Source organism: Varanus komodoensis, unplaced genomic scaffold, assembly GCF_004798865.1.
Source record: "Varanus komodoensis strain SLA01 unplaced genomic scaffold, ASM479886v1 scaffold4, whole genome shotgun sequence".
In the NCBI taxonomy this organism is placed as follows: domain Eukaryota; kingdom Metazoa; phylum Chordata; class Lepidosauria; order Squamata; family Varanidae; genus Varanus; species Varanus komodoensis.
The window spans coordinates 14,565,172-14,592,877 of NW_025335941.1; the positions used below are offsets into that span (position 1 = coordinate 14,565,172).

General features: G+C 40.8%; 2 protein-coding genes across 2 annotated transcripts in view; both read right to left on the reverse strand.

Moving 5' to 3' along the window:
- MRPS6 (mitochondrial ribosomal protein S6) overlaps positions 1-27,706 on the reverse strand; it is a 40,942-nt gene extending 13,236 nt beyond the window's left edge. Inside the window, exon 1 of the mRNA XM_044441466.1 lies at positions 27,262-27,706. Within this exon, the coding sequence (XP_044297401.1) occupies positions 27,262-27,306 (45 nt within the window). The 5' untranslated portion in view covers positions 27,307-27,706. The remainder of the gene's footprint in view (positions 1-27,261) is intronic.
- On the reverse strand, positions 1,438-27,370 carry SLC5A3 (solute carrier family 5 member 3). The gene is made up of 2 exons (XM_044441465.1): positions 27,262-27,370; positions 1,438-16,146 (listed from the first exon to the last, which is right to left on the reverse strand). The coding sequence occupies exon 2, from the start codon at positions 15,850-15,852 to the stop codon at positions 13,714-13,716; it is 2,139 nt and encodes a 712-aa protein (XP_044297400.1). The 5' UTR covers positions 15,853-16,146; positions 27,262-27,370; the 3' UTR covers positions 1,438-13,713.

The following is a 27,706-nucleotide window of genomic DNA, read 5'->3' on the forward strand; positions in this document are numbered from 1 at the left end:
GTCCCAGAACTGTTCTCAAAATTACTTGGACTTCACAAGCCACAATGCCCATTTTACTGAGAAGTATTCAACTAGCACTTTATCACGAATTGCTTCTCCCTCCCCACAACATTGTTCAACAGCTATCCATTTCAGTTACACTATCATTGTGGGCATGTGGGTGGGTTTGGGAATTCTTCAAAACAGAGTGGCTACAGAGGTTACAATCACATGCTAGCAGCAAAATGCATTGTTGTTTTCATAGTCAACTGCTGGAACAGACTCAAAATTTCAAGGCACAGCTTCACATCATGCTGTGCAGGTTGTAACTGAGGACTTTTCCCCACCTTAGCTGAAGGTCTTATACAGTACTTGAAAAAGCAAGCTTCATGAATATAGCAGGAAGTTCTTCTATGGATCAAGTAATATCCTTTATCTTCAAGGTCATTCCCTGAACGTTACCTGACAGTACTGAAGTATGTATTTGAGCAATTGCAAATATAACTATTTGGTCAGTTAGGAACAAATCTACAGCTTCAATCCTAGCTTGCTAAGCAAACAATTTAATGCACTATAATAATGGCATAACCATCACATACAGAGCCAGGATTATAGGCTTCAGCACATGATATCATTTGGAGGACCTATGCCTGTTCTTTCAATTTTACTGCTCTACTTTCCTAAAGTTCCCATTCATGATTCAAAGGAAAGATGCTATCCTAGCTTTGTCTCAATATTGTCATTTTTTTTGCCAGATTGAATTCCTTTTTAAGTATGCTGAGTGTTTGTCCTCCTTTTGTCCACCACAACAATCCTTGCAATTTCATTTTAGAGGCTGACTCAATTTCAGCCTTCCCCAATGCTTTATGTGTCTCACATATTACTTGGCTTCTATAAGAAGACAAGTGTCTTCCTTCCATCATCAACAACAAAGTGGTCATTTAAGAGCTGGGAGCTCTTAACTTGCCGTATCCTTGTAGAGGATTTGCCACTGCCATAGATTCCAAAGGGACACAAAACTACCACAAGAGTGAATGAACTCTTGGACTGACTGATTTTCGGTGGAGGTTAAAAAAGGCTAGAGCAGTTCCTAGTGCTGGGAGTTGTTTAGTGCAATGGAGTTGTTTGGTGCAATGGGCAGCAGTGTATCTTTTTGAGACAAAGGAAATGGTTAAAAAGGTTTGGCTGTTTAGCTGTCACTAGTACTAGTCTTCTAGAGAACAGTAACAAGCTATCTTATGTGTGTTGCCTCATCTAGAAGCTCAACTGTAATCTGTCCCTCCCTTGAAGTTAACCTTATCCGAAATATACCAAAATATTTATGAAGCACTTGAAAATAGCATAAACAATATCATCTTTCTCAATGAAAATGCTAAAGCAAGTGACTAAACATATTCAGCTTACTGGAAGTTTACTTCCTCGTCTAACATTTCCAAAATAGTTTCAAAAATACTTGAGTAGGTTTTTTGGTACTTTTATTTAAACTTTGTGCAGAAGTTAAACATTTCCATACAATAACTCTGACAGGACAAAATTCTATTATTCAAAAGGAATGTAAACTGCAAGAAATACAGTTTTAATTATCCAAATACTCTAATAAGAGTTTAATTTTGAGAACTAATTCAGGAGGGAAAAAATGTAACACAGTATACAACAAACAATATATACAGGGCTAGCAATGAGAACTGAGTTTTGTATCAGAATTTCATAATATTAGCAATAATCCATATAATCAAACCATACCAGATTTGTGTTTGTGGATGCTAGCAATTAAGACATAGTCATTTTCTTAACACTTCTAGATCTGTATATAGCACTACAGGAAGTTCAAAACCAGGTGTCCTGTTTTTAGTTCACGGACATTTAAAAAAACTTAAACTCTGGAACCAAGTAGGTCCATCATCACATGTGTATGCTTGTTTATTTTTTGTTCACAAGTTTGGGTGGAGTTTAAAGACTTGACTTGCTGTACAGTATGATGTGTTTTTGGTATGCAAAATGTTTTAATGTCTCTTAAAAAACAACAACGAAGAAATTTTGAGACTTCTAATTTACATAAAAGCTGCAAAAAAATACAATGGGAGCAAAACTGGACACTTCACAAATCTAAAAGAAAGTAATACTTATATATCAAACAGGTACAAGGAAAAAGCAGCATCAAATCGACACTGTACTTAATATTAAGAAAATGAACAAAAACATTTGTCTGTAGCATTACAAAAGAATTTGCTTTCTTCTTGAAGAAGACTACTAATTTTTTTGCACAGCAACTATTTTTATATCCACCTCATTTAAAAGCACTTATTCATAGACACTTAGTATTGTCATATGTCATTACCATCTTTGCTCAGTGTCTGACTTTGCCCAGTGAAGCTGATAAATGCTATGGAAAAGTAGTGTACCAGATGTCACTACATAATATTTTATATTTGATACAATCAGAACAAAAATAAAGCATTAGCTTTTAAACCAACATCCCCAGAAACTGTTCTGTAAGAAAAAAAAGCTATTTTGCCAACAAGAGTTTAAAGATCTCACAGTGAAATTAGAAATCCTAATTATATATATATTAATGTTCTAGAACTACTTTACCCTAAAGCTAATTAAAAACACATTGAAAACCACTGAGTTATACACAATTTATTTAAAAAGAACCTTTAAGTATTTCATACACCTTTGATTTAGAACATCACATGTAACAACATAAGCTTTATTTTTCAAAACACTTACTTTTAAGGGCACATAACATTCAGTATACTGGACAAACAATGAATATCTGCATTTTAAATACATCACCATATTTTAAATGTTCTTAAAAAACTAGATTTGTGAATTTAATATGTATATTTTATGGGGAAAATCACTCACACACACACGCCATTACATCATAATTTACTTAACAAAAAGATTTTAAAAATAAAGCTGTAAAATTTAACACAAGCACAGTTTGTTTCTGTCTAAAAGTATTTTGTCAGTAAATGATAGCCTACTTCCCATCCCTTTCTTCTTTTATGAAGGTATTTTATGCTAGCATTGTGACTTATGAGGCACACTATAAGTACCATGCTGAGATTTTTGGAATGACAGTAGGAGAAAGGAAACACATGAACAGCACAATCCTATGCAGATCTATTAGGAAGTAAGTCTTACGGAGTTCAGTGAAACTTGCTCCTGAGGTAAGAATGGATAGGACTGCAGTCTTATAGCAGTAACCAGGATGATACCAGCACTGACAAACTGCACCACCTTATGCACAGTATCAATAGGAAAATCTTCAAGGTCCATCACACCAACTAATGCTATTGGTGTTACACTAGAGGTCCCTAATGCTAGTGCAAGGTTTATGTTAACACACATGTTAGCTTGGATACTGCCATCAGACTGGAGCCCTATCCATTTTTACCTTGGAAGTAAGTTCCACTGAACTCCATAGAACACATTCCCTTATGCTAGTGCAATGTAATTTAAATTAACACTTGAGTCCAACGGGACTCAAGTCTTAGCCTTCCATCATCTCTGGGCAGCAAAGCAGCAAGGAGGAAGAATCCTTTGGCAACAAAGGGAGTAAGAAACTTGCCAGAACAGAAGCTGTTTTCCCTGAATACAGTGCAAAAATAAAGCCCTCAACCAGCTTTCTTTAGACAAAGCTTCTGCTTGCTTAAATAAGCAAATATATTTTTAAAACCACTCTAAGAAAAAATATGGAAGTCTGAAGTAGGGCTTGATTAAGTGTTGACATGCAAGGTAATGAATTCCCACAGAAACCCAGAAGGACTGCTCACACAATTGACTAGGTGTATAATTGGAATGCTTGCATGGTCCCATATCTAGGCTGTGGCTTCTGAGAGGCCAAAAGCGTTGGTCTTATGAACTAATGGCAGTCTATGGGAAATAGTTCCTTTGCAGTTCTGTCAGCCACACACCCAACTCAGTAATACTACAGCTGACAAAAATCCCTTCTGTCTACACTACAAACCACAAGGATGATAAGAAGCATATTCATGAAATACAACAAAAACAATTTCTGGCACACAGATCATAGATGTTGAAATTCTGCTCAGTGACCAGATTAATTAGAACGAGCAGAAGTTTTTATAGTGGTTTCCAAGTTTAAGAATGCTAATTTGTATTAACAGAAAATGCTATTAAGATAATTTCCACTTAGTACAACTGGCAACAGGGTCCACTTCTAGCTGCTCTAATTAGGTTTCAAGGAGTCTGTGATTCACTGAAAAATTTATTTTTAGGGTAATTTTTCTTTTAGTTATCCTTAGCATTGCTAATTATACTTACATAGCAGAGGGCTAAATAATATAACATGCAGAGGCATAGAAATACATACACACACTATATCTTTAGAGATCAATTGTTCTATTTGCTATGTCTTCTTTTAAAGCAAAGCAAATTACCACACAACAGGTATTTACTTACACTACAACTTGCAATTTTCAATAATGTCTAGTCTTTAAAACTAGAAAGACAGGTAAGAGAATATTTTAAAAAATGTACCCTCATAACATAGGTAGAAATGTAAAGACTCAGCAGGTAATAAGTATTTTCATCACAGATGAGATGCACTAACCTAGCAAGGTTATATTTTGCTACTTAAAGGCACTGTAACAAGCTATTAAACATTTATTCTTACTCTGAACTTGACAGCCTAATTATAAAATATCCTAAAAGGAATGTTAATAGTAAAAGTATACAGAAACTCCAATTAAGAGTGCAGTCCTATGCATCTTTAGACAGAGTTAATCCAACTCCCAAGCATGCCCTAATCAGCCATTCTGGCTAGAATATTCCAGGAGTTGTAGAAGTCTCTACTCGAACATGCACAGGATTGTACTCCTAATTATGGTTCTTGCAACTATAGAAGGACTAAATGAAGAGGTTACATCATGTAAATTTACACTTAGAATATCTTCCATCAAGAGATAAAACACCAGCAATAAAGCTGCCAGGTTCTAGCCCAGAGAAACAGCCAGTCACTCAAAAGTCCAGTTCAGATAATCAGCGAAAACATTGACAGCCTCTTACATTTCCTCTTACATTTTTCTATGTAAAGAGAAAAATTTTTCTAAGAGAAAAATTTAGAACCATCTGCAGTCCTGTGTAAGGTACAAATGCAAACTGTGGTCTTCTGTGACCAATGGTAGATATGAAAAATGCAGGTTTCTTACCTGTAACCGTCGTTCGAGTGGCCATCTGTGCTTTCACACATTATGGGTGCTGCGCCTGCACAGTGCCTGTTGCAGGGAAGATTAAACAGCTTTAACAGTTTTTGGCAGGAACTCCGCACCCTCCCACCCCCCATAGTATAAATGGGAGGAGTGCCCGCCATTTCCCCAGTCTCCTGAAGACTGCCCGTTTGCCCCCAGGTGAAGATAAGTAAAATTGAATTTGACAGGAAGCATCAAAGACAGAAATTAGCTGTCAGAATCATCAGAATAGGTATACACATATGTGGACATGTGTACACAGCTATCATTATCAGATGTATATAAAAAAAATAAGGTTATTTGTAAACCCAGTCACCGACACCAAGTGGAGCCAGTGGGCGGGTTGTGTGACTGCACAGATGGCCACTCAAAGAACAACGGTTACAGGTAAGTAACCTGCCTTTCTTCATCAAGGCCTATGTGCATCACATATTATGGGTGATTAGTAAGCTTTATCACACCCAGATGTGGGACAGTTTCATCTTCATCACTGAAGAATGGAAAAGAGAACTGCACGGCTGAAAGAACAGTCCTGCCAGGCCCTGATGTCTAGGTGATAGTTTCTCATGAAGGTACACAGAGTAGACCATGTAGCCACCCTTCAAATGTCGTACATGGGAATGCTGGCAGAGAGGGCAGAAGAGGCCGCGACAGCCCTTGTAGAATGTCCTTTAGGAGCGACCGGTAGGTCCGATTTGGAGAGATGGTAAGACAGTTCCAGTTGTCTCCACAATCCATTTCAAAAGTCTTTGAGTGGTAATAGGAACTCCCTTATTGTGCTCCAAGTATTTGATGAACAGGCGTTTGGTTTTCCTAAAGGACTCAGTTTGGGATCAATAGAAAGCAAAGCGCTGCCAAACATCTAGCATATGCAATAAGTGTTCAATCGGTGTCGAAGGTGTAGGAAAGGAGGCCAGCAGGACAATATCTTGATTGACATGAAAAGCAGAAGTGACCTTGGGAAGAAAGGTTGGATCAGTGTGAAGAACAGCTTTCTCTTTGTGAAAGTTCAGGTATGGAGGGTCAATAGGTAGAGCACACAGCTCACTAGCTCTTCTAGCTGAAGTAATAGCTACTAGGAAAGCCGTTTTCCAGGAGAGAAGGTGTAAATCAGTCATGGCTAGTGGTTCAAAAGGAGGCTTAGTGAGAGCTTGAAGGACAACAGGATCGGTGGCAAAATTTTGTAGTCCTCTTAAGAAGCGACAGACAAGGAAATGAGAGAATACAGAGGAGCCACAATGATGTGAGATTGCTGCGATGTACATCTTAATGGACAAGGGTTTAAGTTGACCTTGGTGTAATGGAGTAGAAATTGCAAAATGTTCTCAATAGTAGCCGACTGAGGAGTGATCTCGCAGTCAATGTACCAGTTCCAGAGGCAGAGAGTGAGATGAGCCAAGGGGGCTGACTTCATACTGCCTTGCTTGTTTATATAGAACACAGTCACAATATTGTCCAATGTAATCTGTACGATGCAGTCCTGAAAGATGTTCTTGAAGGAACAGAGGGCTTTGAAGACCGCCAACAGTTCCACATAGCTGATGTGTCTGGTAGTCTCGTGGTCACGTCAGGCACCCTGCGTCTGAAGGGCCGCACAGTGGGCTCCCAACCAGTCAGGGAAGCATCGGTACAGAGAGTTAAGAGTCGACTGCAGTGGATGGAATGGGACTCCAAAAGAAAGGTTGGTATCTATTATCCACCAAGACTGGGTGTGAAGAACTGAGAGCGCCGGCTGAAGTAGTTGGTGTGGTCAGTTGCATTGTGGATGGAAGGTGTGGCTGAACCAAAGTTGTAAGGGCCTCATCTGCAGTCTGGCATTTGGTACTACATAAACCATAGATGTTCAAACAGTTTCTATATGGATAATGCTGGAACAGTCTGTTAGGCAGTAATCCTTTGGATAGACATAAGTAGTCTGTCTTTTCGGTCACAAGGAAGAAAGGCTCGGGTGTGTAGCAAGTCAAGATGAGCTCCAAAGTTGATGACCTGGGAAAGAATGAGACATGATTTTTCAACATTAATGCATAGTCCAAGTTGGTCAAGGAGGGAGCAGGCTGTATCGATGGAGGCTAGAAGGCCATCCCTGGAAGAGGAGACGATAAGCCAGTCATCGAGGTAAGGGTAAATATGAATATCCTGAAGCCAAAGATGGGCACATACAGGAGCCACACACTTGGTGAAAACTCTCAGAGCAGCTGCGAGACTGAAGGGGAGTACATTGTATTCAAATATGTTGGTACCAACGGTGAAGTAGAGGAGACGTCTGTGAGCAGGATGTATGCTCATGTGGAAATAAGCATCCTTCAAGTCTAAGGATGTGAACCAATTCTTTTTCCTGAGCAACGGAAGGATATTGGAGTGTGGTCATTCTGAATTTTTTGGTTTTGATGTTTTTGTTAACACCATGTAAGTCCAATATCGGGTGTAGACCACCATTCCTTTTCACTACCGTAAAGTACCTGGAGTAGAAACTGTGCAGGCCTTCAGAGTGGTGCAGTTTTTGAATCGCTCCTTTATGAAGCAGCTGGGAAACTTCATCTAGAAGGAGGCAGCTGTGTATCAGATCAGTCCAGGAAGTGGCACAGTGTCAAACTCAATTTTGTATCCGTGCTCTATGATGGCAAGTACCCACCTATCAGATGTGATGGACTCCCAGATGGGGAGTCAGCTTTGCAGCCATTCCCCAAAGGGAAGAGGGGAAGCTAGGTTGAAAGGATCAAGGAGAGGTTTGTGCATCCTGTCAACGATGGCGTTTGTCGGTGTCGGGACAGCGATGAGCTTGTTGGTACCGCGGCGCATTCTACCTTCGGTTCCTTTGTTGACACTGTTGGAACTGTTGGCGTCCTGCACTTTTGGTAAGGTTGGTAGTGGTATTGAGAACAAGGCCACAGCCACTTACATCAGTGCTGTGACAACTTCTCCATACAGCGAGCCTTGTGAATATTCTCCAGCTTGTTGTCAGTTTTAGCATGGAAGAGCCTGGAGCCTTCAAAGGGCATGTTCTTCACATGCCACTTAGTCTCATCTGGTAGGTTACCTGAGTGTAACCAGGCAAGGCAACGAAGGGCAACAGCAGCAACAAGAGCCCTAGAGTTGCAATCAACATGATGTCTCACCGTATTGAGCTGCTGGATGGAAAGCTGCATAGCCTCGCGGGTGAACATGCAGGCAAGCTCCCTATGTTGGTCTGTGAGATTAGAGATGAGGGACTCGATCTTCTGCATGAGGAAATATTGGTACCTCGCCACGGTGCCTTCGTAATTGAAGATATGAAGACTGAGTCCTATAGCAGCATAGATATGAAGAGATATCATGTCGCTCTTTCTGCCTTCCTTGTGCATCAGAGTCGAGTGTTCTTTGTTCTGTTAACCCTGGGATGACTCAATGACAATAGGGTTTCGCTTGGGATGTTTAAGAAGGAATGGGATATCTTGTTTCCGAACCTTGTACATTGACTCAAGTCGCCTGGACATCGAATGCGGCTGATTGGGGAGCTGCCATGTATCCATCATCACTTGCCTCAGAGATGTAATGAAGGGCAGAGCAATGGAGGATGAGTCCTCTTTACTGATGATGTCATAGATGTTATCTTGATTTGAGTCGATGCGATGTTGGATATCAATCTCCAACGACTTTGTCATCCTAGAGAGCAGCTCCGTGAAGTTGCCATGCGAATCTCCAGGGGAGTCCAGACCCTGGGTTGAGATCACGGCATCTGAAGACATTGAAGCCTGTTGAGAGTCGTCTGAATTGGGATCTGAGTGGTATGGAAGACCCAGGATGAAGGCGCAGGTCGGGAAAGAGCAGCTGCAGAGGTCGATGGAGCGTCCCTCAACACTGAATGAGGGGGTGGAATGAGGAGGATGGATTGGAGACCTCAGGTAATAACCATAGGGAGGATAATAGTCCCATGTATAGGACCAAGATGGATCGAACTACTTGTATGGTAAGGGACCCAATATTTGGAAGGCTGAACTGGGACCTGTGGCAGGGAGGCTGGGCGTTGAGAAGCCCTCGGAGATCTCTCTGGAGATGTTGGCATCAGTGTTGGAGAATGGACAGGTAGCAGGTCAGTGAGTGACCGAGGCAGAGATTTTCAGATTTCACCATCCGACATAGACCCTCTAGCAACAGGGTCAGAACAATCAGGACTAGATGGAGCCAAGATGACACTGCGCAGTAGAGTCACTTTCATGACCGGTGGAGTCACTTTCATGACCAATTGAATGGTGGGTTCAATCAGAGCTGGGATGCAGGCAGCGATCAGTACTGAAGGGGCAGTGGACACTGATTTCTAGTGAGGCACCTTGGGATGCTTTTTGTGCCTCTGCTCCACTTTGTTGGGCTTGTCCTTCCTAGGTCTTTTGGATGCAGAGGACTCGTCGGATCTGACATGCTTCCTCTTCTCCCTCTGCTTGCAGTGAGGAGAGTGAGAGGAGCGCTTTCCCTCCTTCGATGTCGCATTTCCTTCAGATGGACAAGGAGGAGCGGCCTTATATAGACCTGCCGCGATGGTCTCCTCCAAGACCTTTTTCATGGTGACCAAAGCCTGGTCCCAGAGCATCTTCCACAGATAGTTTTCCCGGTTCTTGCGGGCCTGTCTGGTAAAGGTCTGGCAATGGCTGCACTTATCAGTCCTGTGACCTTCTCCCAAGCATAGAAGGTACAAGTCATGTGGGTCAGTGGGAGACATTTTAGCCCCACACTGCGAACACTTGCAGAAAGCCACTTGTTGCACCATCAAAGAGAGAGGAAAAACACCAAATGACAGAAGAATTAACAAGAAGAAGAACAACAGAAGGCATAGGGGAAGGGGAAAACGGGAAGGGAGGAAAAACGATGTAAACGGGGGGGAGGAATTGGATGGGTTATAACTTGGATAAAGGAATTGAAAAAAGATTGTAAAGTCAAGAGAATAACAGTAAAACTTTATCAGAATATAGCTACAAGAGACAAGCGAAAGGCTCGAGGCACAGCAAACAGCGGTCGCAAAAAGACTGGGGAAATGGCAGGCACTCCGCCCATTTATACTACGGGGGAGGGTGCAGAGTTCCCACCGGAGACCATTATAGCTATTTAATCTTCCCGGCAACAGGCACTACGCAGGCGCAGCACCCATAATGTGTGATGCACAGAGGCCACAATGAAGAACTTAGGTTGATAATGTCCTTTATTTTGATGATCATCTGAACATGGCCTAAGAGTTAAGCTACAGCAAGAAGGGTAAACAACAGCACATTTCACCCCAGAGTTCAAACTGCCTCTTCACTCACCCCATCTCTTCCAAAGGAATGTGATAACCAGGACTAGTTTTCCCCACTGGAGGCAGAACTGAGCAATAAATGCTGCCTTGCACTCACTGCCTTTGGTATCTTTAATGTGACAGGCAGAGTTTCTGTTTTGGAACATGGCAAACCTAGCAGGAGAGCCCAGAAGCAAGGACAGGTAAGCATATGCCAAGAAAGCATTAAAAGTTATTGAATAGCAATCTAAACATGATAGATAATATTGTAGGCTACACAAACCATGTACAAATATTAGGGCAAAGAAGAAAAAAATAAAGACCCCACCCCCCAACAGGGTAAACTGGCAGGTATATTTTTATATGGGCTTTAGCAAAGTTTTCCATTATTATTTAAACTGTGAAATTGTCTAATGTCTAAGAATTTATACACTGCATTGTTACTTGGAATATAGCTATATTGCATTAAGAGACCATTTAAAATAGATCCAAAATAAACTTTGCCATATACATTCATAATACTGCATAAATATTAAGTGACTTAAGTTTAGGACAGAGGGAGTATTACACATTGCTATTTTAATGTGGCAGTAAGGCCTGGAACATGGCTTAGTCTATACAAGGCATCTGAGGAGAAGTGAAAGGTGGGAGCCAAACAGATCCCTGAGCTAGCTCACCTGCACATGACTGCTGGTGGCAATTCATTCAACACAGCCATCTCTGCAAGTGCCAGCAAAAGCAGCACTCTCCCTATATAGCAGCGATCATACATAGCCACATATCAAAGCTGGTTTCATATACTCCCTATGGCCAGAGAAGGCCACTAGTTTGAGTAGGCCTTTGGCCCAGTGCACAAAGAAGCTCTCAATTTATGTTACCATTAACAAAAGCCATCTCCAGTGCATTACACAGAAGGCTGCTTTTAAAATTACATCATTTAACAAGCTTAAAAGAACATATCAGCAGTATATACTCCACCACCATCTAGCAACATTAGTGAGCAAGTTGTTCCATTTATATTATGGGAGAAATTGCAGAGCAGTATGAACAGAATGGTATTAATATCTTCCTAATTTGATTTTCAAAGTATATAGTCAGCTGCTATGAGCCCTTGCAGACTCAGCATTTACAAGAAAATGAGTATATAAGCAATAAGAAAAAGTATTCCTTTATTCAATGGGATGCCAGCCCTCTTTACTTATCCCCACAAAGTGACAAAAGGAGTGGGAATCCTGTAGCTCTCCAGATGCTGAACTCAAACGCCAATCAGCCCGAGTCAGCATGGAAATAATCAGAGATGATGAAAGTTGCTGTCCAATAAGATCTGAAGGGCTGCAGGTTCTTCATCCCTAAATTATATTAATGAACTTGTTAATTTGCAATTCTCAACACCAGGGTAATCCTCCTGCCCGCTACCACCAGTTTCAATTAGGAATGACATTGCAGAGTGCTAAGGAGTTCTCTACATTTGCTTTTAATCGACACCTTCCACTTCTATGAGTCCTGCCATCTACCAAACCTTGTGCTCAGGCAACAAGGTGCATCTGCTATCCTCCACGCTGCTACATAAGCATTCAAAGCACTTGAGCAGAGGAGGACAGGGTTTTTTTTCCACCATTGCAATAGTTCCAGCTACCAAGGTAACAGAATTTTTTCTCCAAACTTCATCAAAATGCTAGTGAGAGAAAAACTGTGACCAAAATGCTTGCATTTATACTGAAGTTGAATAATACAGTTGCTGAGGTTTATATTCATGTCTGAGCATTCTCTGAGTTAAACCTGTTTAAATATCTGTCATATCCTCCAATATTCTGCTTTAGTAAACATAGCATTATTCATTCTACTACACTTCTCACCACATCCATAGGAGACATGCAGCTTCAACATGAAAGACCACACACATCTTGGAACCAGAAATTATTTGTTTTTCTAGAAAAAGCTATAATTTTCATTCTCCCCCCTTCCCACCTACCCCCAACAAAAATAAACCCACATAAAAGAATATGAAAAGGGTTACAGTATTCTATTTTCCATAATTCCAGTACAACTTGTGCTATTTGTTACTTCCCTATCAGAACAGTTTTAGACAAATTGTTACCCAACTCATACAAATTCTATAGAGACTGATTTTGTGAAGAGCATGCTTAGTTCTCTCCTCTTACCGTGGGGGATTACTGGCCTTGTTTGCACATAACAAAAACCATTTTAAACATTGTAGATTTTTGTGAATGCACCAGCACACTGTCCAATCTCTTCCACTAGAGACTGAAGTAGCTAAAAAAACCCACACACCTTCCATCAATTATTTGTTTTGTGTTACTTGAAAACCAGGACCTCCAGCTTGTTTCCTCCCAACAAGTTACAGAAGGAAAACAAGAACAAACCATGGATTCTTTCTCACTGAGAGACAAACCAGAGGCTGTGGGTTACCATTATGTGCAGGCTAGCTCATTGTCATCTTCCACATTTTAATGGACAAAATTAAAAACATACCAGATGTATAAGATATACATTTATGATGCATTTTGATACACTTTCATGAAGAGAATATAGGTCAAACTTCCCAGCATCAAGATTATTCTTCCTGCATAGCTTTGACTGCATCCTTTTTGTTTTTGCATTTTATAGATGCACTCATTGCTATTGGCAGTCTTCTTACAACAGATAGCAAGCAAAAAATTGCTGTTTAAAATATTTGGTTTTATCTAAAAAAGTAAAAAGACAGATGTATTTTTAAGAAGTAAAAGATTTCAGGCCAGTTAAAATACCTGGAGTCTGGTAAAAACTGGGTTTGTGGTAGGAACATTCTTCAAACATCAGTTCAAAGTATCCGTGGGGAGAGAGAATCAGGGGCAGTTATTTTATCAGGGTAACTCTGAATATAGTATCTTCTCACACTCAAACACTTTATAATAATTTAAAGCATTTAAAGTGTTAGTATTCTAACTTTAAGATCATTTACCTTTTGCTGGACTTTTGACAGAGCACTGTAGTATTTCACTTTTAACATACTCATTTCTTACTTTGGTATACTAAAACCCAACCTTCAGTACTATACTAAATTCCACAGACATTCTGTGTTTAAGCAGAAATGCTATAAGAAGTCTAATGATTTTCAAATTAGGTTGAGAAAGAATTTGGCTGACAATAACAGCGTAAAGTATGCCTGAGATGTAAGACATAAACAGACACATATTTATATATAAATATTTTTCCAAGAACCTGCATTTCCACTTCTATAAGTTTGACCATACTTTAAGATTCATGATTTGTTCACAAAGAGAAATAAACAAACATGAATATTCCAAGGGAGCACACACAGAATAGTCCAATATTTAGTAGCAATTTAACTTTTGGAGTCTCTTCCAGCATTTGTAGACAAATATTCTCTTCTTCCCTCTTATCCTGGATGACTCTACTGTTCATGTTTTTGCTTTTAAACCCACAGAACCAATCTATGAATTTCCAGTGTTTATCAGTTTCCTCCTCAGTCTTCTTTCTACCCATAAGGGCTGCCTGTCCATTGGAATAGCAATCAACTGGTGTTTCAACTTCAGAGTTACTCATAGAAATCACTGGATTGCTGTCATCTCTGCAAGTAATTAGAAGATTGACATTTTCAGGCTGATCATTTTTAACATTTTCATCAGATTTTCCATTTGAAGATACAGTGTTAGGAGTTTCACTGTATTTTAAGATGGTCTTCTCTTGTGCTTTGAATGAACTGCCTGCTGATGTGCTTTCTTTTACATTCCTGTTCTTCATAAACCAGAATGTTGTGGTCCTAATCTGTTCCTTTGAAGGTGGTGGAGTAATTAAACTTACAATCACAGTCACAATTCCAGTGATCCAAAATAGTGCTGTAGCAACATACATGTAATGGACACTTCTGATGAAGAACGGCCTAGTGTCTGGCTGGTTACATTCAGGGACACGATATATAAACGCCAGTACCAGTCGTATGGCTCCCAAAGCAAATCCAGCCATTCCACCGCAGAAGGCTCCTTGCTCATTGCAACGCTTCCAAAACACCCCCAAGAGAAATATAGCAGCCACTGGTGGAGTCAAATAGTCTGCCACCTCTTGTATATATAGATACATTTGGCCCCCTTGCATTTCCACTATTATTGGGACCCAAGCTATGCTTATTACCACCATGAAAAAGACAAAGACTCTTCCGACAACCATCAGTTCTCTAGATGATGCATTCTTCCGTATGAGGAGCTTGTAGATATCGAGAGTGAATATGGTACTAGCACTATTGAATATAGAATCCAAATCACTCATGAGAGCGGCAATCATCACAGCCATCATAAGGCCTCGCAGGCCAACAGGAACAAGCTTCATTACCAAACGTGGATAGGCAATGTTAGAGCATCCAGCTCTGCTTCCGCAAACTTGCAAACAATGTTCTGGATTGATACATGCAATATCATCCGCAAACAGGATTCGTGAAATCATTCCTGGAACAACTATAAAGAACATAGGCAAAAGCTTTAAGAACCCTGCCATTAAAGTGGCTCCTTTGGCATGAGCAATATTTTTTGCTGCTAAAACTCTCTGAACAATGACTTGATCTGCACACCAGTACCATACAGAAGCTGGAGTTTGTCCCAAAAGAAAACCAGGCCAAGGAATATCTTCATCGGTTGGTTCACGCAACATTCTCAGTGAATCAGGCTTTGGGTCAACATGACAGGAGTTAGTGTTGGAAAGGTTGTATGTCAGCAGGATTGATGTTATATTTGGTTTTGCCAACATGTACCTTCTTTTAACCTCTTCAAAGCCACCAACTTCTACAAGACTTATGATCATAAGCGTGAAGGCACCAATAATCATAAGCAAAGCTTGAACTGTGTCTGTGTAGATGACAGCCACAAGACCCCCAGTCACTGTGAGCAATGCAGTCATTCCAATCAACAGTATAACTGACAAATAAATATTCCAGCCCAATGATTCTTGAATGAACAATGCACCTGAATACAAGTCTACTGAAAGTTTGGTGAAGATATACAGAATTAGAGACAATACTGCAAAGTAAACTTGAATTCTATGCCCTCCAAAACGTTTGGATAAGTAACCGGGCATGGTGTATATTCCAGATCGTATGTAGACTGGAACAAAAATCCATCCTAAGAGCTGCAAAAGCATTAAGGCATTGAACTCCCATGCCCCCACGGCAAATCCACTTGCTGCTCCAGATCCTGCAAGCCCAATGAAGTGTTCACTCCCGATGTTGCTCACAAACAAGGAAGCGCCAATTGCTACCCATGTCATAGATCGCCCTGCCAGGAAGTACCCACTTACAGTGCTTCGATTGTATTTCCACATGGCAAAAAAGCCTATGCATAGCACAAGCACAAAATACAGTGCCACAATGGCAATGTCTGCTGCTTCCAAAGCTGCCCTCATTTTTGTAAACAAAGTAACTTCCAAATGCTGACGTCCAGGTCACAGACCTCAAGCCTTAGTAAAACAAATCAGCTTAGTTTTACAAACACTGTGGATCAAATTCTTTGTCCATTGGTTTGCTGTCTTGATGGTAGTGGTTGTGGTACAACTTTGAAAAGACAAAATTTGTTTTCTCCGCTTCTTAAATACTTAGTGCGCACTTTTATTCACCAATCCACAAGAGCATCACCATTAACTTGATGTAGGAGAAATTCTTAGTTGCAGCTAAGTCTAGTGAGGCCTACTGTACCAACCCTGCAAGGCAGCAAAGACAAAAGATAAAGATTGAATTAGAGAAGGCTTTCACCAAGTACCAGAAAAAAATGAATTGTTATAATAAGTAGTTGCATAGAGCTTTTCTTCCCTTGTAAATGTTCTGTCAAGTTTTATACTATGCATAAAATAACTTTCAAAGTCTGTATACAAAGTTCACTAATAAGCAAAGGGAATGTGTATTGTTTTCTTTAAATAAGATGCCAGACTTAGCAGCTGTACATAAATAAGGATCTTCCTTGTAGGATAATTTCTGATATTCAAAATCATGAAACATAAACACCACACAAACACTATCAGACTTTACTCTGGACACACATTAACCTGCTACATTTATAATTGATTAAAATGTACATATGATTACTAACTGGGATATTCACTTACAATACTACTTCAGTAGATTACCTTTAAAATTTACTACTGTGTCACATTTACCATAAAAACTTAACCTAATGGCAAAATATACAACTGTGCTTTTTACTATTAATTTACCTTTCTAAATGGTTATTCCACCACCTTTCCCCTAACCAGAGAACTGACCACACCTACCCTGTGCATACCCATCCCCTAAACAAACACACAATGGCTTGGTTCAGACCTAACAAAAAGATACATAAGGAAATCATAGTGGCATGGATTGCTGTTATATATTAACCCAGTCACCATAAAGAGTGGTAAGAATGGTATCCATGGAACCACTCAGAGAAGCAACCAACAGAACTGTCAACAGGACGAACATCTCAAAGACCCCATGCCTCCTGTTCTGCCTCCCACCTGTGCCTCTGCTCCTATCTTGTCCCTGACAGTTGTCAGGACTGTTAACAAAGTCTGCTGTCCCCTACCACAGTTGCATGACAACAGCTGGCCAGGAAGCTCCCCCAGGGAGATGCCCACATGCAGTCCCTTGGGAAAGTCTGCCTGGCAGATGTGTGCCCTTTGTTCCTGACATGGGTACCTGTGCCGATGCCCTCTGTGTGCCTGGTTGCATTGAGGAGGCTGGCCGTGGGGGAGTGGACATATGTAAAGAAAGGGAGGGAGGAGAGGTGAGTACATGGGTGGGTATACTGGTTTATTGGCACAGAGCAAGACAGAAACAGGTAATTTTACTTTAGAGCAACAATGCTACTCTACTGAGTAAGCAGTTGCTTTGCTGAGAAACAGGGGAAAAACAAACAAAAAAGGCAGCTAGCTAAGGCTATTCCCAGGGGAGTGTGCAGGCCAATGAGAGCAAGGCAGGAGTGGTGCACATTGGGACTGATTTTCAGCTGTAGGGATTGGTGGTGGGACATTTGTCACCATTAGGATAGAAGATGGAGGAGGGTGGAAACCACTCATGCATGGAAACCATGCACCTGTCTGAACCCTGGCCCCAAGGTAAGATAGCATGCCATGTGGTTGCCATGCAGCATGGCTTAGCGTTATGTGTGAATGCAGCCAACTACTTTAAGGCCTGGGGTGAGAGAGATTCTAGACACACACCATTGCACTGTGCTGCATTTTATCAACTATGACAATGACAGCAAGAGGGAAAACCCAGCAGGCACTGAGGGAAGCAAGAGAGAAAATATGAGACTCACAGCCAATCTAGCATTTAAGTGTGTAGGACTCTTTAAATATCAGCCATCACAAGACATGTGTGATCATTGTGAGTCACAGATAGTAGGGATAAGGGCACACTTGAACTAGAGCAGGAATCATGCTTGACTATGGCACAGAATTTGACTAATCCTCCTTTCCTCTCCAGTTTTGCATAGCTTTCCACTGTACCACAACAAGGATGTATACATATTGCAGTGGACAGAACACCACCTACTTTGAATCTGACTTGTAAAATGTATCCCAAGAGGATGGGTGAGTTCCCCTTCTAAAAATAGACTTCAAAGATTGTGGATACAGAAACTGATTCAAATGAAGAGGGGTCCAAATCCACAATGAATACACCAATATCAATGAACCCAGAAATTAGTGAAGCAGTAGCTGAGAATTTTGTGGGAAAGTTTACTGAGCGAACTGAAAAAGGGGGGGGGGCAGATCTAACATCATTAATCTGAGGATATGGCATCAGGTTAAGAATGTGGACCAGGTGAAAAGTGTCAAGATACTCCAAGCGACTAGAACAGGAGCATCTACATCAAAAGTGTGGTTTGCCCTTTTCAATCTGGAAATCAATCAGTTTGGAATCAATGTAAGCTGCATTTTCTAACGGCCAATATTTTGACTTCCCTTGTTGCCTTTCTTATTGACTTCTGCTATACTTTCCTGTTAGCTTTTAACATAACAAAGACTTTTAGTTACAAAGCCTCTTTTCTGGTCTGATCAGAAGAAGGGGGAGAAGAATGATCAGATACAACAATCATCAAGTATTAGGGGCAGGAAGAGGAGAGATTCAGTAATGGAAATGGCCTGGCAAAAGCATGGACTTTGTCAGACTGGTTTGTGCCTCTCTTGTTCCATGTTCTGTGGTATAAATGTTGATAGAAAACAACTCTGCTTTTCTCTTGTCCCTGCAATTCCATCTAACTCTTTCTCTTATAATTTATAGCTTTGTATATTTAGAAATGAAGGAAACTCTGTATTATACTAAAATATTCTTCAATAGCATTGTTTCTATCTTTGTAATTCTCCTTTGTTTTCTTAAAGCTGAAAAGACCACCATCTTTTTAGTAACAGGAAATCGACTACCAATGGCAGATCTTCATAAAATAGCTCATTAACAGATTTTCAAGAAGAATAAATTAGCTTTCTTGAAGGGAAACAAAAAGCATTTAAACAAATCAAAAGTGAATCAATATAGTAAATCCCACTGAAATCAATCCACTTCTGTGTAATAATTCATTGGATTGCATTTTTGAAAGACCAATAAAACCAGAAACTAAATGACTTATTTGGAGACTGGCTGTAATATCAGTTATTTTTTAATTTACATATCTAATGAGCTGATAGCAATTAAATCTGTATCTGGGTCGAACTGCTGCAAGAGCTAAATAGAAAGTGAAGGTGTACATTCATATATTACCAACGAGACAACTGGGTGAGCTGAGATGTAACCAACTCAAACTCTTTTCAAACCAACTCAAATTGACTAGCACCTCAACATTTAACAAACTTAATAGGATGTATTAAGGAACTGAAACTTCATTAGCTTTGGATACAATACGGTACATCAAGTGGCACACTAATACGTTTTTTATATTCTAAAAGTTTACACTGATTTCTAACAATATTAATTGAATACTTGCTCTACATTTGAATTTGTACATTTTGTTCTTTTCATTATCACATTCTGAGAGCTTCCTATGTTCCAGTCTGGTCAGTCACCATGACTAGCTTAGATCCCATCATTGTATATATGCAGCTGGAATTTTTTGCTGCAACTTCATCACTTTACACTTGCTTACCACTGAACTGTATTTGGAATTCTAATCATGATTTCCCCACTTTGTGATAAAAGACCATTTATTCCTACTCTCTGACTTCTGTTTTTAACTAGCTACCAATTCACAGAAGAGCCTCTCCTCTTATCCTATGATTACTAAGTTCACTTTTTGGTGAAGAACTGTCAAAAGCCCTTTGAAAGTCCAAGTAACAATGTTTACTTGTCTACATGTTTATTGACACTTTCAAACAACCCTAAAATGTTAGTTACACAGGGCATACCTTTAGAGAAGCCATGCTGATTTTTTTTAATGAAGAACTTGTCCTTAAACAGCACTTGTTAACTTTATATTTAATAATACTTTCTACCAATGTCCCTGGAACAAATATCATGTTAATCAGAGTGTAATTTCATAAATCCCCCATGGATCTGTCTTTAAAAATTGGGTGTTACATTTGTCACACCCCAGTCCTCTGGTACAGAGACTGATCATGGGGATATATTACATATTTTTGTTAGACAGTAAAAAATGTATATATCAAAGAAACAATCTATTCGTGTTAAGTATATTCAGAACTATCTGAGAACATCACTGCTTTGCTTTATCAAATGAAGATCCATCTGGTTCAGTATTCTTTTCTCCAGTCTCACCAACCAACTGGGCACTAGGTATGTATTCAGAAACTGGTCAGTGATTAACTGATTTACATGCTGCCACTCTTACCTTACAGTAAGATAGGTATGGCCACTTTTCATGCATGAAGACTAAATCCCTCTAAATGCCAAAAGAACATATAAGTTACACTACATGGTTACTTTAGTAAATCTTTCTAGAAAGGTAATTTACCTGTGCCAAAGAAACAGTTTATGAAGCCCTGGTATCAGCAGTGAATTGTTTTAAGTTCTCTCACAGCAATGGGAAAGATAATGCTTCAACATTATTGCTACCAACAAATTAGATCATTTTTCATTGCTAGCCTTAGAGAACTAGGTATAAATGAAATGCAAGTACACAACTCAGTTATTGATCAGTAATATCAGATCCTCTGAAATCAGATCTAATTCGTTTTCTCTGAATCCAAGATTCCTGGCCACCACCTTTCCATAAAATAAGAAAGGTAGCTTACAAGCAACTCAGAAAATACCTAATCTAAAATAGTTCAATCAAGGAACTAAAACCAAAAGCTTTAGGCTAAAAAGTTGACCATAAGATTGTATTAACAAGTTTTCAGACTAAAATGTCAATAAAAAACAAGATTATTTTATTCTTTATCCTAAGTGAAACCCTAAATCTAAAGGTATATTATTTATTATGTATAACAGAGTGTAAAACAAAACCCTCAGAATAAAGGGCTATCTTAACTTGCTGCTGAAAGAATGACAAGCTCAGCACCAGGCAGACTGCAACAGGGAGGCTGTTCCAAAGATATACGACACATCAGCATGTGGTGCACTTTCCATCCTTTTCCTATATACATATTAACATAATCTACCACTTCTCTTGTTTTATTTATCTACTGTCCACAATTTTAGAGTGTGAATAACAATGCGCTTAGAAGACTTATTTGACCATATCAAGTCTCACAAATCTCTAATTTTAGTGAAAATGTCCAGAGAGTTAGCCAAGTTAGTCTGCTGCAGCAAAAACAAAGTCTTGCAATTTAAAGACTATGTTATGAAGTGGGCCTGTGAACATTTACATCAGGGGTCCTCAAACTTTTTCATCAGGCGGCCAGCTGAAAGGTGCGGGCCAATGAGAGGGTGGGGGCACATGTGCAGCGAGGCAGGCGCACGGCGAGACAGCGGCTTACTCGCGCAGAGATCATTTTCTCCAAGCGAGTCCAAAACTATCTCTGCACAAGCAAGATGCTGCCTCACTGTGCGTGTGCGCGCGGGCGCGGCGAGTCCAAAACCTCCAAGGTGGGCCAGATAAATGGGCATGGCGGGCCGAATCTGGCCTGCAGGCCGTAGTTTGAGGACCCATGACTTACATCTTTTAAAAAATTGTTTGTCTGTAAGATGCCATACAACTCTTATTTTATTTTACAATTTCTCAATAATGCAGGCATGATAAACACAGCATTCCCTAATCTATTCATGTGACTGGCTCCACCAACCACTATGCACCTCACTAAGAAGCTAGCCCAAGCTGTTTAAAACAAGCAGTAACAATCCGAATGGTCTGTTCTGTTGTATTCCTCAAGGTCAGCTGTACACACAGCTCTAATATCCAAAGGAAACATGATGGCATTGGGCCTGTGTCTTTAAATACACATGTGTAGAACAGACAATGATTCGAACAGTCAAAGGAGAACATGAGTTGGAACTGCTGAAACCTCCTCCTGTGCATCTTGACCTCATTCACTTCCCCCTTTGCCTGCTCTACATGTTAATGGAGGAAACCCTAAGAGACAACCTGCCGGCAACGCTATCCTGTTGTTTGACACCCCATGTCTTATTTTTGCCTTAAGGTTACTATCCCATGGTTCTATGGAATAACTATTTACTTCCTCCCCTGGAGGCAAGTTCTCAAGGTATGGCTTGTTACATGTCTGACACAGTCCAATTATAAGGCTTATATACGGACAAGATAATATTCGAGGACAGGTGTGGACTTTTAAAGCGATTAACTACTGTAACTGTTTCATGCAAGTCTAACAGGTAACAGTTGACTTCCCTAAAAAGAGAGTCTTTGGGCAGTATAAAAATGTAATAAATAAGAAGTCTAGTTTAGCATTTCCAAATATAACTAAGAAAATGTGTTTTTTAAAATACTATGATTTTATCCATCAATAAAAGCAGTAAGGAATAGTCTACATTTCCCAGACATGGGGCCTGAGAAAATTATGGCACACATGTATAATGTTAAGATATCAAGTGAAATATATAGTGAATGCTTATTTTTCCCCACCATTCTTGATCCTTTCTTTCATTTATTTAGGGGGAGATTTCTGCCTGGTTTTGCACCTTCAGTATAAACAACCTGCACCTTTATAATGAACCCCACCTGCCTCACATACTGTAAACTGTACCTTTACACACATTCTTCCTAGAAATGAGAAACCAACAATTCTTCAGATTATATAGAGATAAGGTAGCTGCTATATTGTGTTACCATACACTGGAAAGGTCTTTTGATAGTAAAATAGTCCCAAAACTCCCAAAAGAATTTGAGATGTTTCTTTAATTAATTCTCTATTAAATATGGAAGTGAATTTAACTCTAGATATACTTTTTTCATTGCTCACCAAGTTTACATGTCACAAAGGCAAACAGCACTGGAGATTACTATGAGTGGGGTCAAATTAAGAGCCTTGTTGTATTCTAGGCATATGACAGTTTTAGCTCTTATCACCCTCTCCTGGCAATTATACAGAATAGCAATTGAAAGCTACCTTAAGCCTAGCAGACTGAAATTTTACTTCAAGTGACTCACAATGAAAGCAAAGAGCATACTCAGTTTCCAAATACATTTACAACTACCAACTATTTTTCTGTACTCAGAGCAAGCTACACTATCAGGCTTATTTATCAGTCTCAAAAAACTACATTTCCTGTTCTTTAATATACTTCACAAAATTGGCAAATACTGTGAACATCAAGGATTTATAATACTGATGTATTATTTTATTGTGAAGTAGACTGTGAGAACTAACTAAAATTGGTACTTCAGAATATCAGGCTTCAGTTCTTTCAGTTTGAGATCTACCATATTCCTGATATAAATTATGGGATCACTTTAGAACTCTTCACCTTTTCTTTTTTCACTTTTCTCACACCACTTAAAAAACTGTAAAAAATAAGAATATATTATGTTGCTAATGCAATTCCCACATTCAACTGGCGCAGAACCCAGTTTTAGGTTTCATTTCACTAGCACAGTGGTCCCCAACCTTTTTGGCACCAGGGACCAGCTTCGCAGAAGAAAATTTTTCCATGGACTGGGGGTGGGGGATGCTTTCGGGATGATTCAACCCTATTACATTTATTCTCCACTTTATTTCTATTATTATTACATTGTAATATATAATCAAATAATTATACGACTCACCACCTCAGCTCCACCTCAGATCATCAGGCATTAGATTCTCATAAGGAGCGCACAATCTAGATACCTCGCATGCGCAGTTTACAGGACTCATGTTCCTATGTGTATCTAATGCCTGATGATCTGAGGTGGTGCTGAGGTGGTGATGCTACCCCTGGGGAGCAGCTGCAAATACAGACAAAGCTTTGCTCGGTCGCCCACCACTCACTTCCCTCTGCGTGGCATGGTTCCTAACAGGCTGCGGACCAGTACCAATCCGCAGCCCAGGGGTTGGGGACCCCTGCAGTAGCAGAATACCTCTACTTATTTAAATTGAGACTTCAAAGTTTAAATGCAGGTCATACAAAAGCACAAATTCATTCTGTATAATTTGTACTTTCAAAGGCCAAGCCAAATTTTCTGGTTCTTTCTGAAACAAATGGCAATTAGCTAGAAAACTGTTTAGATCTGACGTTAACTCATCCATTGGATATCACCCCAAAATGACAAATCACTTGATTCTTACATGTGGAGTATGGAAGTGGAAGGAGCCAGTCCAGCAGCTATCCACCCCAAGTCATATTCTTCTGTGAGAGAGCTCTATAGAAGGGAAGTCTGTTTTTCACACTAGCTCAAAACTTCAGATATACAACTATGAAGTCATTAAAATATACTTTTGTACATCTCTGGTTGGAGAACACTAATACAAACCATGACTTCTGGTTGGTGCTTTTTGGAAAAGGCCTGGACAGTTTCTGTCCTTAAATACCATATTTTTCGCTCTATAAGACTTTTTCCCCCCCTCAAAAGGGGAAATGTCTGTGCGTCTTATAGAGCGAATGTGTGTGTGCCCGACGCCTGGGACGCTGCCAGCCCGCCTGCACCACGTGGCACCACCTGGCCGGCACGCGCTCGGCGCGCCCTGCTCCACCCCCGCCTCCGGCGCAGGTGAGAGCTGTGCTGCTCAGGGGGAGAGGTGCGGAGGAGGAGCCGCGGGCTTTAACCCACTGGCCGCACGGAGAGACGGACTGCTCACCCTCACCGCCTGGAAGACCACCGCCGGCACGCTGCCGGCCCCACGTGGCACCACCTGGCCGGCATGCGCTCAGCGCGCCTTGCTCCGCCCCCCCTCCTCCAGCACAGGTGAGAGCTGTTAATCACAGGTCGGTGTGTGTTTTCAAATGGCAACCCGTCTTTTAATGAAGCCCATGGGGAAGTGATGGGGAATGTGCCTGTGATTATCAGGAAGCTTTCCATGGTTCAGTTATCTGTTAGTTGATCAGACACATTTTTTTTAGGACCAGTGGATATTTGAACAGCATTACCTTCGTGTATGAAGTTTATTCTTCAAAGGCTACTTAGTCTGCTGTGTGTTTGATTTACCGTACAATATCTCATTTTTTGTCAGAAGTTTTTTTCTATTATTTACTAGTAGGGCAGTGTGGACATTACTGGCTTTTTTAGATTTGTTATTGAACTGTCTGCAGCAGCTCTTGTATAACTGTAGATTGTAGTCTTGTAGATTGTGGATTCCTTCAATAATTCCACTACTGACTAAGAAAGTGATGTCAGTGATTGTGAGCAACAGAGCTTCATAAATTCTGACTCTAGTGAGATTAGTTCTATGGGTTCAACGAAAACTAGAAGAGTACTCGAACTTTAAAGTCTCTCTTAATTAATGACAGTGATGATGGTTCTTAATGCCACTGTTGACTGCTGTTCACTGTACAAGGTTGAAATACGGTATTACTGTATTCTGTTATAGTTTATTAAATAGTTTAGTAAACCATTTGATTCAGAATATTTTTTTTTTGTTTTCCTCCTCTAAAAACTAGGTGCGTCTTATGGTCAGGTGCATCTTATAGAGCGAAAAATACGGTACTCTGAAATATAGTTTAAGTGTTTATTTGAACACCTGATCTTAACAATCCCCAAAGTAATGAGCATCAGTCAACTACTAAGCATCTCTGTACTTCATAGTACTGTAAGTCAGAGGTTCCCGAAAGCCACAGTATTTCAAGTCTTGCCTAACATATATGTCATTATTTGACTTGTTCTTTATGTTGTTAAGCCTGGAAATCTAAAATCTGTATTACAATTAAGGGGAAAATAAAATGCACAATCAATGAAAATGACACATGTATACACAGAACGGGTGGAAGACAACATTCCAGTAACTCACAAAATTAAATATATATCCAGCCCTCCTCTGCCAAAATAACCTGTCAAGACATAAATCAAAGCTATATGTATGTTCAAAAGTGTGCACATAGAACACACGGGCTGCCTCTTCTAATGTATATGTTTACTATTTATTAAGCAAAAACGTGCATAAGGAAAACTACAGGTTCCTACACTAAGGCTGTAATCTTTATGTGTAATTCTTAAGTGGGAATAAGTCTCACCCAATAGGACTTGAGTAGAACTACCCTGCCAAGTAATTCTGCTAAGGTGACTCATTTGAGAGGTTTTTCCATTTAAGAAAAACACCGATTAATTGTGTAATGGTCACACACGCACACACTGAACTATTCTAGAATGTTTTAAATATGTATATGTCACACTTCTATTTTTTTTTTACTTAATAACATATGGTTTCTTCATGGTTGCAGGTAGAACTCATAATTAGAGGACTGAACATGGAACCTTCTGTATGAAAAGCAGGTGCTCTCTACCACAGAGCTATGCCCTCCCCCAGTCTATCATAGCCAGCAGCCCAGATCAGTCTGCACTACCCGTGTTTCAACATGCCACATTTACACTCACTGAGAAGAAAGGAAGCCAGCCCTCGTGAACCTCCAAGGAAGCTCAGCGAATGCAAACAATGGATGAAAATGTATTTTTAAAAAGTTGCCTACCATATATAGCCCTTCTAAAATTTAGTTCTGTACAGTTTCGCTCACACACACAAAATTCATTCATGCATTTTTATACGGGAATTCTGGGAGTTGGGATCAGGGGAACGAGTATGTAAAAAGTGTTCTACCAGTAATTATTCCAGTTCCTCCCACAACAACGGTCGCTTCCAAAACAAGCGCAAAAGTGAACGTGTGCAATGGATCTGTGAACGGACCCAGAATAACCCAGTCAAGTGTGCATTGCATGCGTTTAAAATGAAGCCCCCCCCCACCCCCACTGTTACTCTATCGGTCATGGCTACTGAACGCCCACACGCCAAGGGTAGGTGGCGGGGGGGAATCAACCTTTTTCTAAGAAAAAAGAACGAGCCCTTTGGCGCGCGGTTTCTTTTTTCCTTTGCGAAAGAACGTACACGTGCGCGTTAACTGTCCGGAACAGTAAAAAAGGAAAGGAGAAAAGCTTAAGCTAACAAGAATGCCGACTCTCCTCTTTTAAAATTTCGGACACAGCTTTTTTTTTCTCGTTTCCCGAGGCTACCGGGCAAGCAAAATCAAGGAGGGCGGAAGGAGATCAGCGACGGTAAGTGCGAGCACGCTCTTTCAGAGCTACGCGCTGCCGCCGGGAGGAGGGAAGGAAGGACCGACCGGGCCTGACGGGAAAAGGCAGGAGGCGGAGAAGCATGGCTAGAAAGGGGGAGTGGGGCTGTCGCGGGAAATCCAGAGCGGCTGGAAAGGAGGAGACGGACCGATGGCGGCGGCTGGGCGACAAGGGCTAAGGAAGGACACGACCGCAGGGCAAGGGCTGCTTCCTCTCGGGGACACACACACACACTCACCCTCTGCATAGCTTTGAGGATCAAAGCCAGCTCATAGCGGGGCATCTCTGAAGAAAGAGGAGTCGCTCGGGAGAGTTCCCCCGTGAGACGAAGAAAGCGGAGACTAAATGAAGGTGTGGGAGGCTGCGAATCGCCGGCGCGGCCCGCCGCGGGTCCCAGGCTGAGCTAGAGGCGGCGGCGGCGGCAGTGGCGGCGGGCGAGTGACGCCTTTTAAAAGAGGTCGGCTGCGGCGCGCACCCGGCAGTGCCCACGCCCCACTGCTCGCGCCCGGCTCCGCTTCCCGTTCCTCTTCTCCGCTCGCCCTTTTCTCGTGCTGCCCTGCGGAGCGGCTCCCTCGACACAATGCCAGCCCGCCCAGTGGGCAGCCGCGGGACGGTTTATTTTAAATTCGGCGTCTTCGGATAAAAAAGCACCAGGTTCGGAAACGTGGCCTCAGCCGCGTTTC